At 39.2% G+C, this 16152-nt stretch overlaps 1 protein-coding gene across 3 annotated transcripts in view; it reads right to left on the reverse strand.

Annotated features, from left to right (window-relative positions):
- Window positions 1-1656: 1656 nt before the first annotated feature.
- Window positions 1657-16152, reverse strand: part of LOC102753758 (stonin-1) — a 43371-nt gene continuing 28875 nt past the window's right edge. For all 3 annotated transcript variants that reach the window (XM_006778617.2, XM_006778615.2, XM_015557931.1), the window contains 3 exons: window positions 11907-13883; window positions 7129-7331; window positions 1657-4659 (listed from right to left, as the gene is read on the reverse strand). In XM_006778617.2, the coding sequence (XP_006778680.1) occupies window positions 4585-4659; window positions 7129-7331; window positions 11907-13836 (2208 nt within the window). In that variant the 5' untranslated portion in view covers window positions 13837-13883 and the 3' untranslated portion in view covers window positions 1657-4584. The remainder of the gene's footprint in view (window positions 4660-7128; window positions 7332-11906; window positions 13884-16152) is intronic.

Here is a 16152-nt window from a genome sequence, read left to right on the forward strand (position 1 = left end):
ATTTTAAGATGATTATTTTTAAGAAACTATTTTAAGCTGGTTGTTTTTAAGAAAAGACTCAGGAATAACCTTCAACCTTCCCCCTGCCTAAAATTATTTAAATAGAGGACCTGCTCCAAGAAGGGAGCTATCATCATAGATCACTGTAGTTTGATATGAACTGAATGTGATGGACAGGGAGGAACCCAGCAAAGCCCATCTGGTCAAAGTCCTCTGGCCACTGTTAAAGATGATCCAGCAAACATATTTACCAAACATTTGCTTTTCATCTCCATGTGAATTGCCTCCTCCCCTTTGGAGTTCTAAACCAGGACCTCCCCTGTTCTTTATCCTTGGCTCAAACCTCAACTGCCCCAATTGTCCTTTTGTCCTTGGTTCCAGATTCTTATGGAACCCGCCCCATCCACCCCCAACCCCAACTCTGGTAGGTACTTTTGCAATAAACTTGGTTTTCTCTTGTTGATTAGAAGAACTTTAAAAGGGTAGGAAAAAAATGTATTCTCCCTCTCCCCTCACAGCACCTTTCTCATAAAAAGGGTGGGTAGAGAGGTTGTTAGGTTGGTTTATTTTAGAGCTGATTTATCTTCATATCTTTTACAGCCTCTCCCCTCAATCTTATCTAAAATATATTCTATATAATTATATAAAAATAGCTTTCTAAACTTTCAAAAAAATCGTTTTAAATGCCCATTATATCTATAATATTAGTTGCCAAGATTTGAAAATTCTTTAGAATTATCCTGTGGACAAAGTTTGTCCTGTTGTCAGGAAAAATTGCCAAAGATTTTGAATAGTAGCTCAATTGTCCAGGTTATCAACACCTTTCATTGTCTTTGCATTATTTTACAACTCTGTATATTTTAGAAAACTGATAATACACATAATACAAGTCCATACAAATGCAAATTAATTGTGGGCCAGTAGGGGAAATTGATTATCTATATATATAAAAGCCTAAGCAACCGTTATGATCAGTCGACCGAATGACCACCAGGGGGCAGACACTCAATGCAGGAACAGCCCCCTGGTGATCAGTACGCTCCCACAGCCAACCTCCTGCAACTGGGCAACCTCCCACGGTCCCTCCTCCTGGCCGGCTGGCCCCAATCGCCCCAAAAGGCCCTGATCAGGATTGGGTAAGATGGCCCCAGTCAGCCCCAATTGCCAGCCAGGCCAAGGAACCCCACCCATGCACGAAGTCGTGCACCAGGCCTCTAGTTGATTATATTACTGCATTGCGGATAGATTCATTTTACATCTATTTGTAAATTCATTCCAGAATTCCTTATTTCATGTACATCTCTCTGCTTTTGAATTCTCCTTGGAAAAGTTGCAACATCTTAATCCTCCCCTCCACACACATACCCAATCAGTTAACAAGTAAAACCGTGGGCATATACTCACATTATTTCTTTAGGAGAGTAATGATTATATCCTCTTTTAAAAGTTATCCTTTAACATCCCAAATGATAGCTTGGTGGTGTTATTTTTCCAGGATGTGCCAAGATGCCATGTTCACTGACTTCTTAATAGTAAAGCAGTATACATTCACCTGACAGAGTCAATTGTTTAAGTTTATTAAAATTGATTTCACACCTTTAAAAAAAATAGCCCCAGACCTTGCAAAAGAAGATATAAGTCCACCACACAGCAAGAATCATTTGAAATACATCTTTAATTTTGAAAAACCAATATGCAATCTACCAAATACGTTGTTACACGATTGTTAAGGCTCAATCTATTTTATATTTGTGTTGCTATGTCATAAAGTAATATTTTAAGTACGATATAATACTTAATCATTATTAAGGAAGGCTTTCTAACTGAATTTACAAGAAAAGGGCTGTACCATAAGCACGGCTTCAGAATGAAGGTAACTAAACCCTAGAACTGTCCAATATATAAATCAGGTTTTAAAAAAACACACAAAACAAATCCAATCTTTATGGGCTGAAAAGTATTTTTTTCGTACCCTTTTAAATGAATAAACTATTTCTATTCCCATAGAAAGAGAAAAATGTCTTTAAATTCTGATCTGTACTTGATCAAGTAACCATCAAGCCATGAATTCACTTCCACAGTTAATATGATCCTTTGACTGGGAAGGCAACCAGACTTGAACAATTAGAGCAGGACAACTAGTCAGAACCTGGTCAAGTCCTTGGAAGCCTGACATGTGTAATCAAATGACTGACCACTAACCAGTCAAACTCAGAAAGGGTTGATCTAAAGTACCCCAACTAAAACGCTAGAAAGGAGTAGTTCCTCCTTCACTCTCTTCCATCCTTGCCAACCTTAAAAGCAAGGGGTTTCATTATTACAGTTGTCTTTCAGATCATCATTTACTTTCTAGCAAAGGAGATTTTACTTCTTAATTTGTAAGTCTAAATGGACCCTATCTAATTTTTCACTTATGGCTCTGTGGTCACACCTTACCTTCTGTCATTTCTGAGGTCAGAAGAATTGTATTAAAAAGCCTCTCCTTCCTCCACAGAATGTTAATTTAACGCCAAGTAATGAATATTTAAGAATCCTAATAGATGTGCAAATGAACAATTATGCCATAGCACCCCGCTGTGAATGCCATCAACCTTTGCATTGCAGCGGAGACTCAATTTGGGCTTTAGTTAGCGTTTGTTACTAGGTTTCCAACACTAATCTTGAGATGCTCCTGAAGGCTGAAGGCTGGTAAGTAAGTGACCCCAGCAGTGAGGTAGTCACAGACCGGGCAACCTGTGAAGCACGAGGGGCGATTAATTGAACCCTTTGCTGAAATTATTCCGAGGTGTAAATATTCATTAAGTCCAACTGAACCAGACTCTGAGTTCTTCATGGGCAGGATGCCATTAAAAAGATTTGAAAGGAATGGCAGTCATTAACCCCGCGAACTTTGCTGGCACCTGGAGCAGCAACACCCCCAGCCACCTTCATATTTGCGCTGAGCAGATTGAAGTCTCTCCAGAGTGTGCCGCCCCAGATGATGGGGAAAGATGGTGGAATTTTTCTTAATGACACACACACAGATTTGCCCTCCCATACATCAACAGTGAGTCTCAAGCATATGATAATATGAGCAATGCATCAAATGGGGTTAAAAAGAGCAATAACACTTCATTTTAACAGTCAACTTCTGCCTTCCTTGCTGTTACAGCAAAATAATGAAAAACAATAAAATCTGCTGATTGATACAAACCATCATACATGTTCGTTTTAATCTGGTTTTGGAACAGATTACAATGAATGTGACACAATATTAAATAAAACATAAGACATAAACTCTGAGCCGACCAATAAATGTTGTTTAGAAGAACATTATTATGTCAGTTTTTACTCAAAACAAATCTAGTAAATAGAGAAAAATATCTCCTAATCACATTGTAGATCCAACATAAATTGAAGGCGTGTTAATACCAAATGGAGGACTTTGTTTTTCAGACTAAAAAAATACCTAGAATATAGATTTCATGAATTTTAAAATTTGACCTTTCCCTGTAAATACTGAAAGGAAGTTATAAACAGAATTATAACTGCTAATGCTATTGGCTTTTCATTAGAAACCAAACATTGAGCTGACCGAAGAACAGAAATGTCAAAAATCTAGGGAAAATGATCTAGTGTTTTTCATTTTGCTCTAAATTTAGTGGAACTAGCATAAAATAATCATGAGCTAGGCTTCTACTCAAGAGAGACTTATGTTAATCACAAATAATACTTTATCAAAATACATTCCTAGAGAATGTGCTTTTGGGAAAGAATATTCATGAAGTTTAAAAATTCATCTTTAATGCACATAAATATTTTAACTGGTGTCCAATACTGGGATTCCATTTTAAAAGAAATCTCTCCACGCAAAAGGCAATAGGTCTTAGTGACTGGTACTAAAATATGTATATCAACAGAAATAGCTTCTTTGCAGCCAACACCAGAATACAAATATATTTTGAAAACAATAATACCGGGGGGGGGAGACAGGTACCAAATACACAGCCAATGATTACTTGCAATGTGGTAAGAGGACAGGAAGATAAATAATTCAAATCCACAGACACTTTCCACATCTCCATTTTAGCTTGTGGTTTTAGCATCCATCTATACCGACCCACATTTCAGAGATGAGCAAGAGGGAAAATTAAGTATTTTGGTTTATGGGTTTTTTTGATTGCCTCACCCTCCAGTACAGGTGCTAACATTGCAAGAAGAAATGGGGACTGGAGGGTAATAAATATGACAGCTGGGTAATCCAAAGCACAGAACAATCAGCCACTGAGTAATCAAAAATCAAAACCCCTTTAGCCAAACTGGCTGTTGGGTCACACATTGAATAACAGCGCCTTTGAGTTTCAGTAGGAAGTAGAAACATCACGCAAATTATAGACACATTTTAAATCAAACCCCTGGAGCACAAATATATCAAAAAGCATAAAATATAGATTGTTCAGTTTCAGGTCTAAACTTCTCCAAACACAGCCAGCCACTGGAGCTGTCCTAAGCCCTCTATTCAGAAGTCATTTCCACCAGGCAGTAGCAGAACTGTGTGCGATTACTATTTGAAAAGTAGGTTGTCATCATTAACTCCTGCTACTCCTACTGAGTGATGCAATCACCAGCTTTATCTGGGTCTTCCCCGTCGATTTTAATCCACTTCTTTTCTATTTCAACCTGTTATGCAAAAGCAAAAACACGAGCAGCATTAACAAATGCAACACAGCACTAGCACCTGTTCAGTCCCATTTCATACATGAGGCATGCTCTGCAGCCACACCACCCTTTGGACAAGACACAGCCCTTCCACTCCCTCATGCTCCTTCCATAGTGAGGCACCCTCCTCTCCTTTTGGGCAACAGAGGTCCCCCTTCCCCCACCCCAATCCTTCCCTCTAGGACAGGGATGGGCAAACTTTTTGACTCAAGGGCCACAGTGGGTTCTTAAACTGGACCGGAGGGCCGGAACAAAAGCATGGATGGAGTGTTTGTGTGAACTGTTGAATATTAAACTTCATGAATATTCTTTCCCAAAAGTACAGACTCTAATATAAATTCAAAGTAAACATCATTACATAAAAGGGTACAGTCTTTTTTTTTTTTAGTTTTATTCATTTCAAACGGGCTGGATCCTGCCTGCGGGCCGTAGTTTGCCCACCGCTGCGCTAGGGTCAAATCTTATAAAGAACTAAAACTCTCTCCTCTCTTCTAAGTCAAAAATTGTTTTTATAAAAATGTACTCAGAATATATATTGATAACACAGACCTCTGGCTAGGCATGTGATCAATTATATCCTCATATCATAGATCCAGGCTTTGGCCCACCTGGGATAACACAGACCTTCCTTTCTCGATAAGGAAGCCCCCATCAATCTCTATCCTATTACCCCATTTGATTCTCGTCCTAGAATCTGTCACTATTGGAAATTACATTATTTATTTGCTTACTAATTGTTTTTTGTTCCCCACTAGAAGGTAAGCTGCATGAGGACAGGCAGTATCTCATTCACTCTTGTATCCCCAGCATCTAGAGCAGCACCTGGCACTTAGAAATTGCTCAATAAATACTTATTCAATGTAAGATTACATTTTGAAACCAACTGCCACCCAATGCAGATCAATTAGTAAATGCTGTTAAACTAGAGACTCTGTTGCATAAATTTGATCTGTCCGTCGACACTGTGTGAAACTGGCATACCCCGTGAATAGAAAACTAGGTATAGAGGAAGTCTCTGTGTGCACTTGACCCACATTTCAGTCACGCATAACACTTATATACCTAGTGTTACAGGTCAGGTTCCCCAAGATGCAAACTCTGAGATGGAGAATGGTGTGCAGAAGGTCTACTGGGGGGTTGACACCTGGTGGGGGAGGGAAAGGGGGGAGAAGGAAGGAAGCAGAACAGGAAGGAGGAGAAGCTGGGCTGCAAGGAGGTCACAGTAAAGGCTGCAGCTGATGCCCAGGGGAAGCCGAAGGTAGGATGGCCCTGTGGAGTTACCCAAGCTGAGGCAAAGGGTCTTCACACCCCTGCATCCACCAGTCACTGAACGAAAGCTGCCCCAGGGAGAGCGCAGCGACCTGGGGCTCTCTTCAGCCTCGGCAATTCCAGCTGCTAGGGGAACCAGGGCGTAGGTCCCCACGGGCTGCACAGGACAGGTGGCCCAAAATGAAGAAAACTCCTGACAGACTACTGTGTTAGCAAACCACCAGTTGGTGTTTATGAGTTGAAAATCAGAATGACATTAATCATAGCTGAGATTCAAGCAACATAGATTTCAAAATGATATGAGAAAGTATAACATGCTACTCATGTGCAAGATAAAAGAAAAATAAATTCTAAACAGAACCACCTGTTTGTTACTTGCTGTTTACGTTTTTGTTTTGTTTTTTACTTTGGAAATATTTTCTAATAAAATGATATATTTGTAAACAAAATCAGTGACGCATCACCATTTCAAGATACTATGGGAAATATATGGCAGAGTTTATGTCTAAATCTACTAACTTTAAAGACGAGAAGAAAAGCCAGTTTAGAAACAGGTGCAAATGTATGCCACTCTTTAATTCATCTGGCCTAAGGATGCAGAAGCACTGATGGTGAACATTTTAAATTGTTGTAATAGAGTAACTTCACATTTCCCCAGGGGTGCTTCACAGAATACCATTTCAGAAGATATTGATATACATTTTACATGCACATGCCCATACAGACTGGATTTCATAATGAATAAGTTGGAGGAAACTGGGTCAAGGTTAACAAGGACCTCTCAGAGCCTTCATTTAACGTTAATTTAAAGTATGGCATTCCTAAGCTTTTTTTTTTTTTCCTGGATACATGTTCCACAGAACACATATTGGGAAGTGCTATTCTAACATGATTTTTGTTATAAATATCCTTCTGAAATGTGAATTCATTTTTAATGCCCTCTTTTCCATTGAGAGCTGATTGAGTATGTAACACTGTGTGCTCAGGCTCCTAACATTCTCTAGAACTGAGACGGGACAAACTAGGCTCACTGGTAACCATCAAGTCTGCATAGGTCAAACACACACACACACACCCATACATGGTCATGTAAGAGGGCAAAGCAAATATCTAAAAGCAATCATGTCACAACTCTAGAAGCCCTAAGGGTTTGGGATGTACCTGGATGTTGTAGCAAGCTCGCTGATGAACGTGTTTCTGTGGCTGCACATCGCTCTCCACCCCCAGAGACCTGACCTCTGTCCTTGAGGCACAGGTGTCGAGCATCCCAAACTGAACAGTAGCAAATGGATACCAATCAGAGGGAATTTCTTGGTCTGATCCAAGTTCTAGTTTGTATGACAAACAATGGGGATGATCAGGACCTTGAGGAAAAAATCAAATTGTCAGTCAAAGTATTTCAATGGCCATTGAACATTTCTCTTGAATGTAAGAGGCACTCATCCCTCTCTGCACTACGGCAGCGTGAATTCTATTTGAGCAAATTACCATCAAAATTTACAATTCTGCGTTAACTAGGGGGAAATCTTCAATTTTTAAATACTAGCTTTAAAATAAATACAACTTTATTATTGTATACATGTATATATGAACTCCTAAAAATGTTTTCAGTTGAAGTATATTAAGTTTCTTTTAATTAAAAGATAGTATCTTTTACTTAATATGTGTAGGATTTATAAAAAGTACTGAGGTAAATAACATGACTTTCTACAACGTATGTAGGATTTGTAAAAAAAAAAAAAAACCAACAAAACTTGCTTAAGTAGACTAAATGAGCTCTTATAATAATTCTTAATTTATTCATTTTCTTACTACTCTTATTGATAGTTAATGCAAAGATAAGCTATCCAAATTAGGTCACATTATAAAATAATTCTGATTTTTTTAAGTTAAATTTAATGAAATTGTATTACATTTCAGGAACTATTTTAGGCCAAAAATTCCTTTTTCAGTAGAACAGATTATATTTTAGTACATTTCCACTCACCCTTCTTAAAGCTTTGATGAAAACAGACATGCAGTGTAGAGATGGGCATATTGGCTTTGACTGTTTCTAATTTTGTTTTCACTTAATTCAATGTGTCGTTTATTGAGCATCTACTCTATGCCAGCCAGGCTTTGTGCCAGACCTAGGGATATCAGATAAATGCAAAAATTTAAGTGTAGTCATATAATGTTTGTGAGTGTGTGAGTGTGTGTGTGTGTGTGTGTGTGTGAGAGAGAGAGAGAGAGAGAGAGAGAGAGAGAGAGAGATAACGGAGTAAAAAATATTTCCATTGTAATCACTGTAGTAACAGTGATTCTGTTGCATTTTCCACAGCATCTACATATCCAATGCAGCTATCTGACCTTAAATAAATGTATGAGGTGACAGTAATTTCAAAGCCAGATTAAATTACTGTAGCACTGACATAGCTTCCGAAATAGCATTTCCATCAGAATATAGCTTTAGGCACAAAAAACAAGAGTTTAAAGGATTTCACTTAATTCTTAAAAGATAAATTGCCTTTCATCCCTTACAATCTGTTTCTTGTAGAGAGACTAATAGAATTCTAAGGCTGTAAAAGGCCTTGAGAAGTCGTCAATCCATTAACCACCAGAGGCTCGTTAGCCACCTCCACCACTTACATGCAAGGTAGGACCACAGTGGCCTCTGAGGTGCTCTAAGCTACCCAGATCACTGCAGGCAAGTGATAACTTTATTCACACACACACACTCAGGGGAGAGTCCACCATCCATTACCGTTTGTTTCTAGTCTTCTGCCTGAAGTGCAGACACAGTAAGTTCATTTAAACTTAACTCAGGAACTCTAATGTCCATTATGACACACAGTGGTGAAGAACACAAACACTGGACCCAGGTTGCCCAAAGCCCAGTCCCAGCTCTGCTACTTAATAGCTGTGTAATCCTTGGCAAATTACTTGATCTCTCTGAGCCTCAGTTTCCCCATATGAAAATGGGAGTGATGGTGCTGATAATAACAACATAAACCTTACAGGATTGTTATGAGGATTAAACAAAACAATCAGCAAACCTAGACACTAAAACCATGGTATACTATAGTGGTATAGATACAAGTGGGGGATATATTCTGGGATGATTACTTTGTAAAGTCCTATTCGATTATAAATATAATATTATTTAATTACTATAATTTTGCTAAGGAAGTGACTGTGAATTCTACATTTTTAGAGCTGAAAATTATATTGGAGGTTATCTAATTAGATAGTCACATTTTAAAGGGGAAAAAAAATTTTGGAATCTCCTGCAATCAATATTACCAAAGTTGAAGACCTAGTACTCCAAAAAATGTTAGAAACAAAACCTTTGTGCTTTTTTGTCTTAAAAACTGGTAAAAGGTAAAGGAGAGCAATTGTTCTTTTAAGCTTTCTGGCATATTTTCCTTGGCTTTTAAAAACTCTAAATACTCTACAATGTTTAATAACATACTCCTCCTTTAGACTTTGGTCTCTGTGAGGAGAGGTATCATGTCTGTCCCTAGGACAATGTCTGGCACATTTGTGGCTCAATCGGTATTTGATGAATTTACACACACAAAAAAAAAAAAAAAAGAAAAAAAGGAAAATCATGTTATTTATCTCAGTACTGACCAGCAGGGGGCACTCTCGGGCTTTGGAAATTGCTAATCTCTCACCAGAACTTTCTCAGCAAAGGGAATGCAAATTACAGTATCTTCTAAGGTCCAGTAGATATCTGGTCCTTCTTAAACCAAAACATTTCACATCTGAAACAGAACTGTTGCAAGTTGGAAGATATGAATGGCAAGAGAATGATAGAAGTGGAGGAGGAGAAAAGCAACCAATGTGCTGGTGACAGAGAGCAAAGAGAAAAAGTAAAGGCAAATTGGGAAGGTAGAGATGGATATGTTTGTTAATTGACCCTCCACCATTTCCACTCTACTTTCTAATTCTATGCCACCATCCGCACCTCCTCTGGCTAATTAATGTTCTCATCTTTTCCTCTTCTTCCTTTCTCTCCCCACCCACCTGTTTCCCAATCCTGCACTCCTCCCACCGACCTCCCAACCCCCCACCAAAGCCTGTCCGCAGGAAAGGCTCCTCTGTTCCTTTGCTGTCATTCACATCTTTGTCTGAATAAACTATCTGCGCTACCTGCCCAAGGCCAACTTCTGTTGTAAAATGAAAGACCTGCCCACTGTTAAAAGAAATATTAAGCATTGACATGCTAGAAGACACATTTAAAGGGCCAGCAGCCCATCCCACCTCCCTTGAAATCACATGTAAGTGAAATGAAGTCAATCCTGATCTCAAAATTCCACAGAAGGAAAGGCATCAATTTTTTAATTAGTACCTAGTAGAGTAGTTCTTATATTCTCTTTCATTTTCCATTTCAAAATATTTTTTTCTAACAGTGTAGATTTTTCAGAAACTAGTTTGGAAGAGGTAATGTTTTAAAGACTTTAAAAATCTGCTGTTCTCTAGACACCCAATTGCTTTAAAAATCATATAGAAAAGTGGAGATGTACCCTAAGACTCTGTTATTCTACACGTTGTCCGAGGGCAACAGCATTGGTATCACCTGAGAACAGTTATCAGGCCCCACATGTTGAATCACAATCTACATTTGAACAAGGTGATTCATGTACACACAAAAAGTGTGAGAAGTACTGCCTTAGACAAAAATTTCCCCTCCACCCCAACCTATTTCTATACTTCCCTCCTCCAGAGGCAAGCTTCCAGGCACCCTCTCACTCTTTGCGTTTCCTCCCCCACCCCCACAATGGTGAAGCCACAAGACTGGACCACAGGATGCCACCCACTTCAGAGCCACCTCCTGCCCACCTTCTACCTGACACACTCCATTGGCCTTTTCCCTAGGTCTCCTCTTTGCACACAGAGCTGATCTGAACAAAGCAGCTTTGAACCTAAAGGATTTGTTCAGTAAATTATCACTGGAACGCTTGTAAAATGCGTTCTGTGTGGGCCTGGTGCTATGAGAGTCTTCAAAAAGAATTCCCGAAGGCCAAGATCAAGTCCAGCCACCTCTCTGGGAAAACCCACTCTTGTAATTGTTCTTTGCAAGCTCAACTGCTAGTAAAAACAGGTACAACAGTAATAACAGAGCTCTCTCTATAGACGTAGGAATAGACAGCACAGGGAGGGACGTTCTCTGCCTAGGGGACCATAATATGTTCCACAGGTCGGTAGTTCTCAACACTAGCTGCCTGGGAGAGCCTTTTATCAGCGCCCATACCTGGGCCTCCCCCCACCAGAGAGTCATGTTGGGATAGAGACTAAATGTGGGTATGATGTCTTTAAAGCTCTAATGATTCTATGGTCTCTGACAAGCAGACAGGGCTTGGAAACAGACAGATTTTAAAAGCAAGAGTGATGACAGAATCCTCGGCTATCAGCTAATGGCACCACTGTCCACCTATTCCCCAAAGCCAGAGATCCTGGCCTCCTCCCATCCTCTCCCTAACCCCAAGGCTCACAGGTAACCTGTCATTGTTTTGGGGGCTCCTCTTCTGAATTTCCTCACCCATCTCTCACCTCCCCAGTGAAAGGCCCAGAGGAAAACGCAAGGAAGAAGAAAGATAAGAAAATGAAAATGCTCAGGTAAACTCATGGATGTAGATCTTTAAAGATTAATTAGGGAATTTAATGTCAAGAAGTCAACTATAAGTGTTCCCTGTGTGCCACCATGTACAACTAAATCCTAGCCTAGACTAATATTTTATATATATTTAAAATTAAACTGATCTGGCAGAAACTGGCACAAAAGAATGAAAAAAGCCGGCTGTTTAACTAAATGTCCCATCTCCCACCCAGCAATGTATAAGCATGTCCTCAGCTGACCGAAGTTACCATCTGTCTCAACCTCATTTCAATCTAAGTAGGGTGAAAACATTGAGGCTGTTTCACATGAAAATCAACTTGAGGTGTTGAATATTTACTTGAATGTTTATCAGGAAGCCGATCTATCTTCCATACCACGGCCCGGTAGGCACTCTCATATTTTGCTGACCCCACAGTGACCTGTATGACAGGTTCAGATTCGGGTTCATGTAAACTCCCCAGACATGCCCGGCGGTTCATTTTGGCTTTCAGGGACTTCTGCCTCTGGAGGTTCATGGTCCAGAGAGCCTTGATCCACTGCGACGGGACAGGAAAGTGTATCATTATGTTGTCACAGGACCTCAAGGAATTGGCATGGGATGATTTCGGAAGCAATGGGGTCATGTTGACAAAGGCCTGAAGCTCCACATATGCCCCCTGGACAACCACTACAGACTTCAGGGAAAAGGGAAGGTCTTCCCCATTATACAACGTCTTGAAACGCATCAGCTCAAACCGGCAGGCATCCAGAGGTACAAACTTAATGATTCTTGATTGCTCGAATTCTTGTGCTTTCACACACTTATGAAAATGGTATTCAAGAATATCAATCCCCTTCTTTTCTGGGTCTACTTCAAAATAGTGTTCATTTCGCTTCTGCAGCTCAAGATCATTCAATGTTAAGAAGCATTCCGAGTTCCCATTCACAAAGCAGAGGCAACAGATCTGAGTTATCACCGCACTTTCAACCAATTTCCCTTCTTCTTTAGTGATTTTACCCCAAAAGTTGTCCACAATCTCAAGGGAAATTTCTTGTTCCTCATAGTTCTTTTTTGGTTTTGAAACAGCTGGCAGCTTCAGCAGCTCCTCCTCCACAGTAGTCAGAAAGTCGAGGAAGTCATGGTACTCTGTGGATCCCAACTTTAGCATCTGCTCTATGTCTGGCTCGTGAACTACTTCTGTCTTAGAATGGTACTTTCTTTTTTCTGTGTAAGACACATGTTCAATCTTCACAGTATGGATTTTTCCTGCCACACTGAAGTTCTCAAGTTTGGGTTCAGAAAGCCTGCACTGTGAATCAAGCTGTAACTCTTTAAATGGTTTTTCTAACCCCTCCTCATAATACATTTGCAAAATTCCTCCAGGTAAGACTTTTAAAAAAATTGGTCCCCACTGACGGGAAGACATCATGTTCTTCTTCTCAGGAATTCTCAGCATGAAAGACCATCCAGGTTTGGGCTGACTCCTGAAGAGGGTGTGGGGGACAAAGGAAGAGCCTGTATCTTCAGCATACAGACACTGCATAGACAAACTTCCAAAGGAGTCTTGGTCCTCAGCTGATTGGAGATGTTCAAGCTTCTTACAGATGTAGTTGAGTGAACACTGATTTAAGCTTTTTTGATCAATGGGCATTTCTTTGTCTCTTGATGGGAATCCCTTTCTGCTTCCTGGAGGGTCAAAGGTGAACTGGGAAGCACTGCCTTCTTCTTTCCAAAATGGACTTGAAAAGGCACAGTCCTCCTGAAAATACTGAAACTGAAGAGCATCACTTTGGAACCCCAGGCTTTCAGCCTGTGGAGGACTAACTTCATCGGGAAGACCCACTTTGGGAGCTGGAGGTGTGCGTGAGTGATCATTGGGGAAGGAAGCATGGGGAACACAGGTTAGTGTAGTAGACAATAAGGAAGAATCTGCTCCAGGTGTTGTGAGTGGGCTGTTTGAAGATAATTCTGGAATAGGATAAAGCATATGAGTCCCTGCTTTGGGGATGCCAGGAATTCCTGGGAAGTCTTTGGTAGGTGTAGAAAGAGGAGAGTTACTTGGAGGTCCTGGACTGAAGTAGAAGTCTATGATGGGAGAGGGGAGAGGGGTACTACTGGTGGAGGAAGACCCACTGGAAAATTCCTTAGGAGTGGAAAGGTTCAGCTTAAGTCCGTTTGGCCTGCAGATGCCTTGATTCTCTGGACGGAAGTTCTTCGACTTTTGAGAAGATTGAAATGTAGGGTCATCATCAAATGTGACCCAGTTGCCTGGGTTTGTAGAACACATCTTTAAAATCAGATTGTGATCCTGTCAATGATTCAGATGTGTTGTCTCTGTTAAAGGAAAAAAAGAAAAAATAAGAATAAAAATGAGGGGAAAATTTCAAGTTACTAAAGGTCTTTAGTTCTGAGAAATACTTCTATTTAAAAGCATCCGGATTTATAGATTAACTGAGTTCAAAGAAGTGCTTAAAAATTGTAACATTTTTGATGGCTGAATGGATTTAAAAATATAAGATCTAGCCATATGCTGTGACAAAAGACTCATTTTAGATTTAAGCAAAAACATAGGCTGAAAGTGAAAGACTAAAAAATGATATTCTATGCAAATAGAAATCTAAAGAGAGCAGGGGGTAGCCATACCATCAGACAGAATAAGTTTAAGTCAACAACTGTCACAAGAGATAGAGAAGGATGTTATGTAATGATAAAGGGGTCAACTCACTAGAAAGATAGGATGATTAAAAGTATATATAAACTCAACACTAATACACCTTAATGTATAAAGCAAACATTAAAAAACTAAATGGAGAAATAGACAGGGACACAATAATAGAAGGATATTTCAGTATCCCACTTTCAATAATGGATAGGACATCCAAACAGAAGATCAATAAAGAAATGGAGGACTAGAACAACACTGTATAAATCAAGTGGATATACAGGACATATACAAAACATTCCACATAACAACAGTAAAACACACATTCTTCTCAAGCACACACAGAACATTCTCTAGATACATCACAGGTTAGGCCACAAAACAGGTCTCAACAAATTTAAGATTGAAATCACAAAGGTATCTTTTCTACCACAATAGAAAAAACTGGAAACCAATAGCAGAAGGAAAACTGAAAAATTCACAAATATGTAGAAATTAAACAATACACAATGGGCCAAAGAAGAAATAAAAACCAAAATTAGACAATATCTTGAGACAAAAATTAAAACACAACATACCAAAACTTATTGTATACAGCAAAAGTGGTGCTAAGAGGGAAGTTCATGCTGGTAAATGCCTACATTTTTTTAAAAAGATCTCAAATAAATAGCCTAACTTTATAGCTCAAAGAACTAAAAAACAAACAAAAACTAATCCCTAAGTTAGCAGGAAGAAATGAATAAAGATTAGAGCAGAAGTAAATGATATAGACAAAGAAAATAGAAAAAAATATCAATAAAACTAAGAGTTACATTTTTTAAAAAATCAACAAAATTGACAAATTTTAGCTGGGCTAAGGGGAAAATACTTAAATAAAATCACAAATGAAAGAGGAGACATTACAACTAATGTCACAGAAAATTTTTTTTAAATTTATTAGAAGAGACTATGTGAACAATTAGGGGCCAACAAATTGATTAACCCAGAAGAAATGGATAAATTCCTAGAAACGTAATGTCTACCAAGATCCAATCATAAAGAAATAGGAAATCTGAACTGACCTATACCTATAATTAGTGAGAAGACTGAATTTTTAAAAAATATATATTTTATTGATTTTTTTACATAGAGGAAGGGAGAGGGATAGAGAGTTAGAAACATTGATGAGAGAGAATCATCAATCAGCTGCCTCTTGCACACCCCCCACTGGGGATGTGCCCACAACCAAGGTACATACCCTTGACCAGAATCGAACCTGGGACCCTTCAATCCGCAGATTGATGCTCTATCCACTGAGCCAAACCAGTTAGGGCAAGACTGAATTTTTAAGTGATAGAGTATTGTTACCTATATGCACATTGTTGTACAACAGATCTCTCGGACTTTTTCTATTGGCATGACTAAAACTGCATCCCCACTGAACAGCAATACCCTTTTCCCTCTCCTCCCAGCCCATGGTAACCATCATTCTACTCTCTGCTTCTATAAATTTGACTACAGTCATGCACTGCTTAGCAATGGGGATGCATTCTGAGAAATTTTCCATTAGGTAGTTTCATTGTTGTGTGAACATCATAGATTGTACTTACATACACAAACTTAGATCGTATAACCTACTATATACCTAGGCTATATGGTATAGCCTATTGCTCCTAGGCTACAAGTCTGTATGGCATGTTAGTATTATAGAGCAACATGAGATTAAATCAAGCACAAGAGAAAATGATGCAATCAAGGGTTGTGGTAAACATGAGAGGTATGAGGCTGCTGCTGGTATAACACAGGGTACTGTTTTACAATGAAAAATGTAAGAATTGTTTTTGTTCACTGCAACGTTTTTGAATCACTTCAAAAAGTCTTTATTTGAATGACTGTTATGTAGCCAGACCTTGTTAGTGCTCTAGAAAATACAGGAGGAAGAGCTAAAACCCAATGAATCAT

This window comes from Myotis davidii, unplaced genomic scaffold, assembly GCF_000327345.1.
Source record: "Myotis davidii unplaced genomic scaffold, ASM32734v1 scaffold6, whole genome shotgun sequence".
Taxonomy (NCBI): domain Eukaryota; kingdom Metazoa; phylum Chordata; class Mammalia; order Chiroptera; family Vespertilionidae; genus Myotis; species Myotis davidii.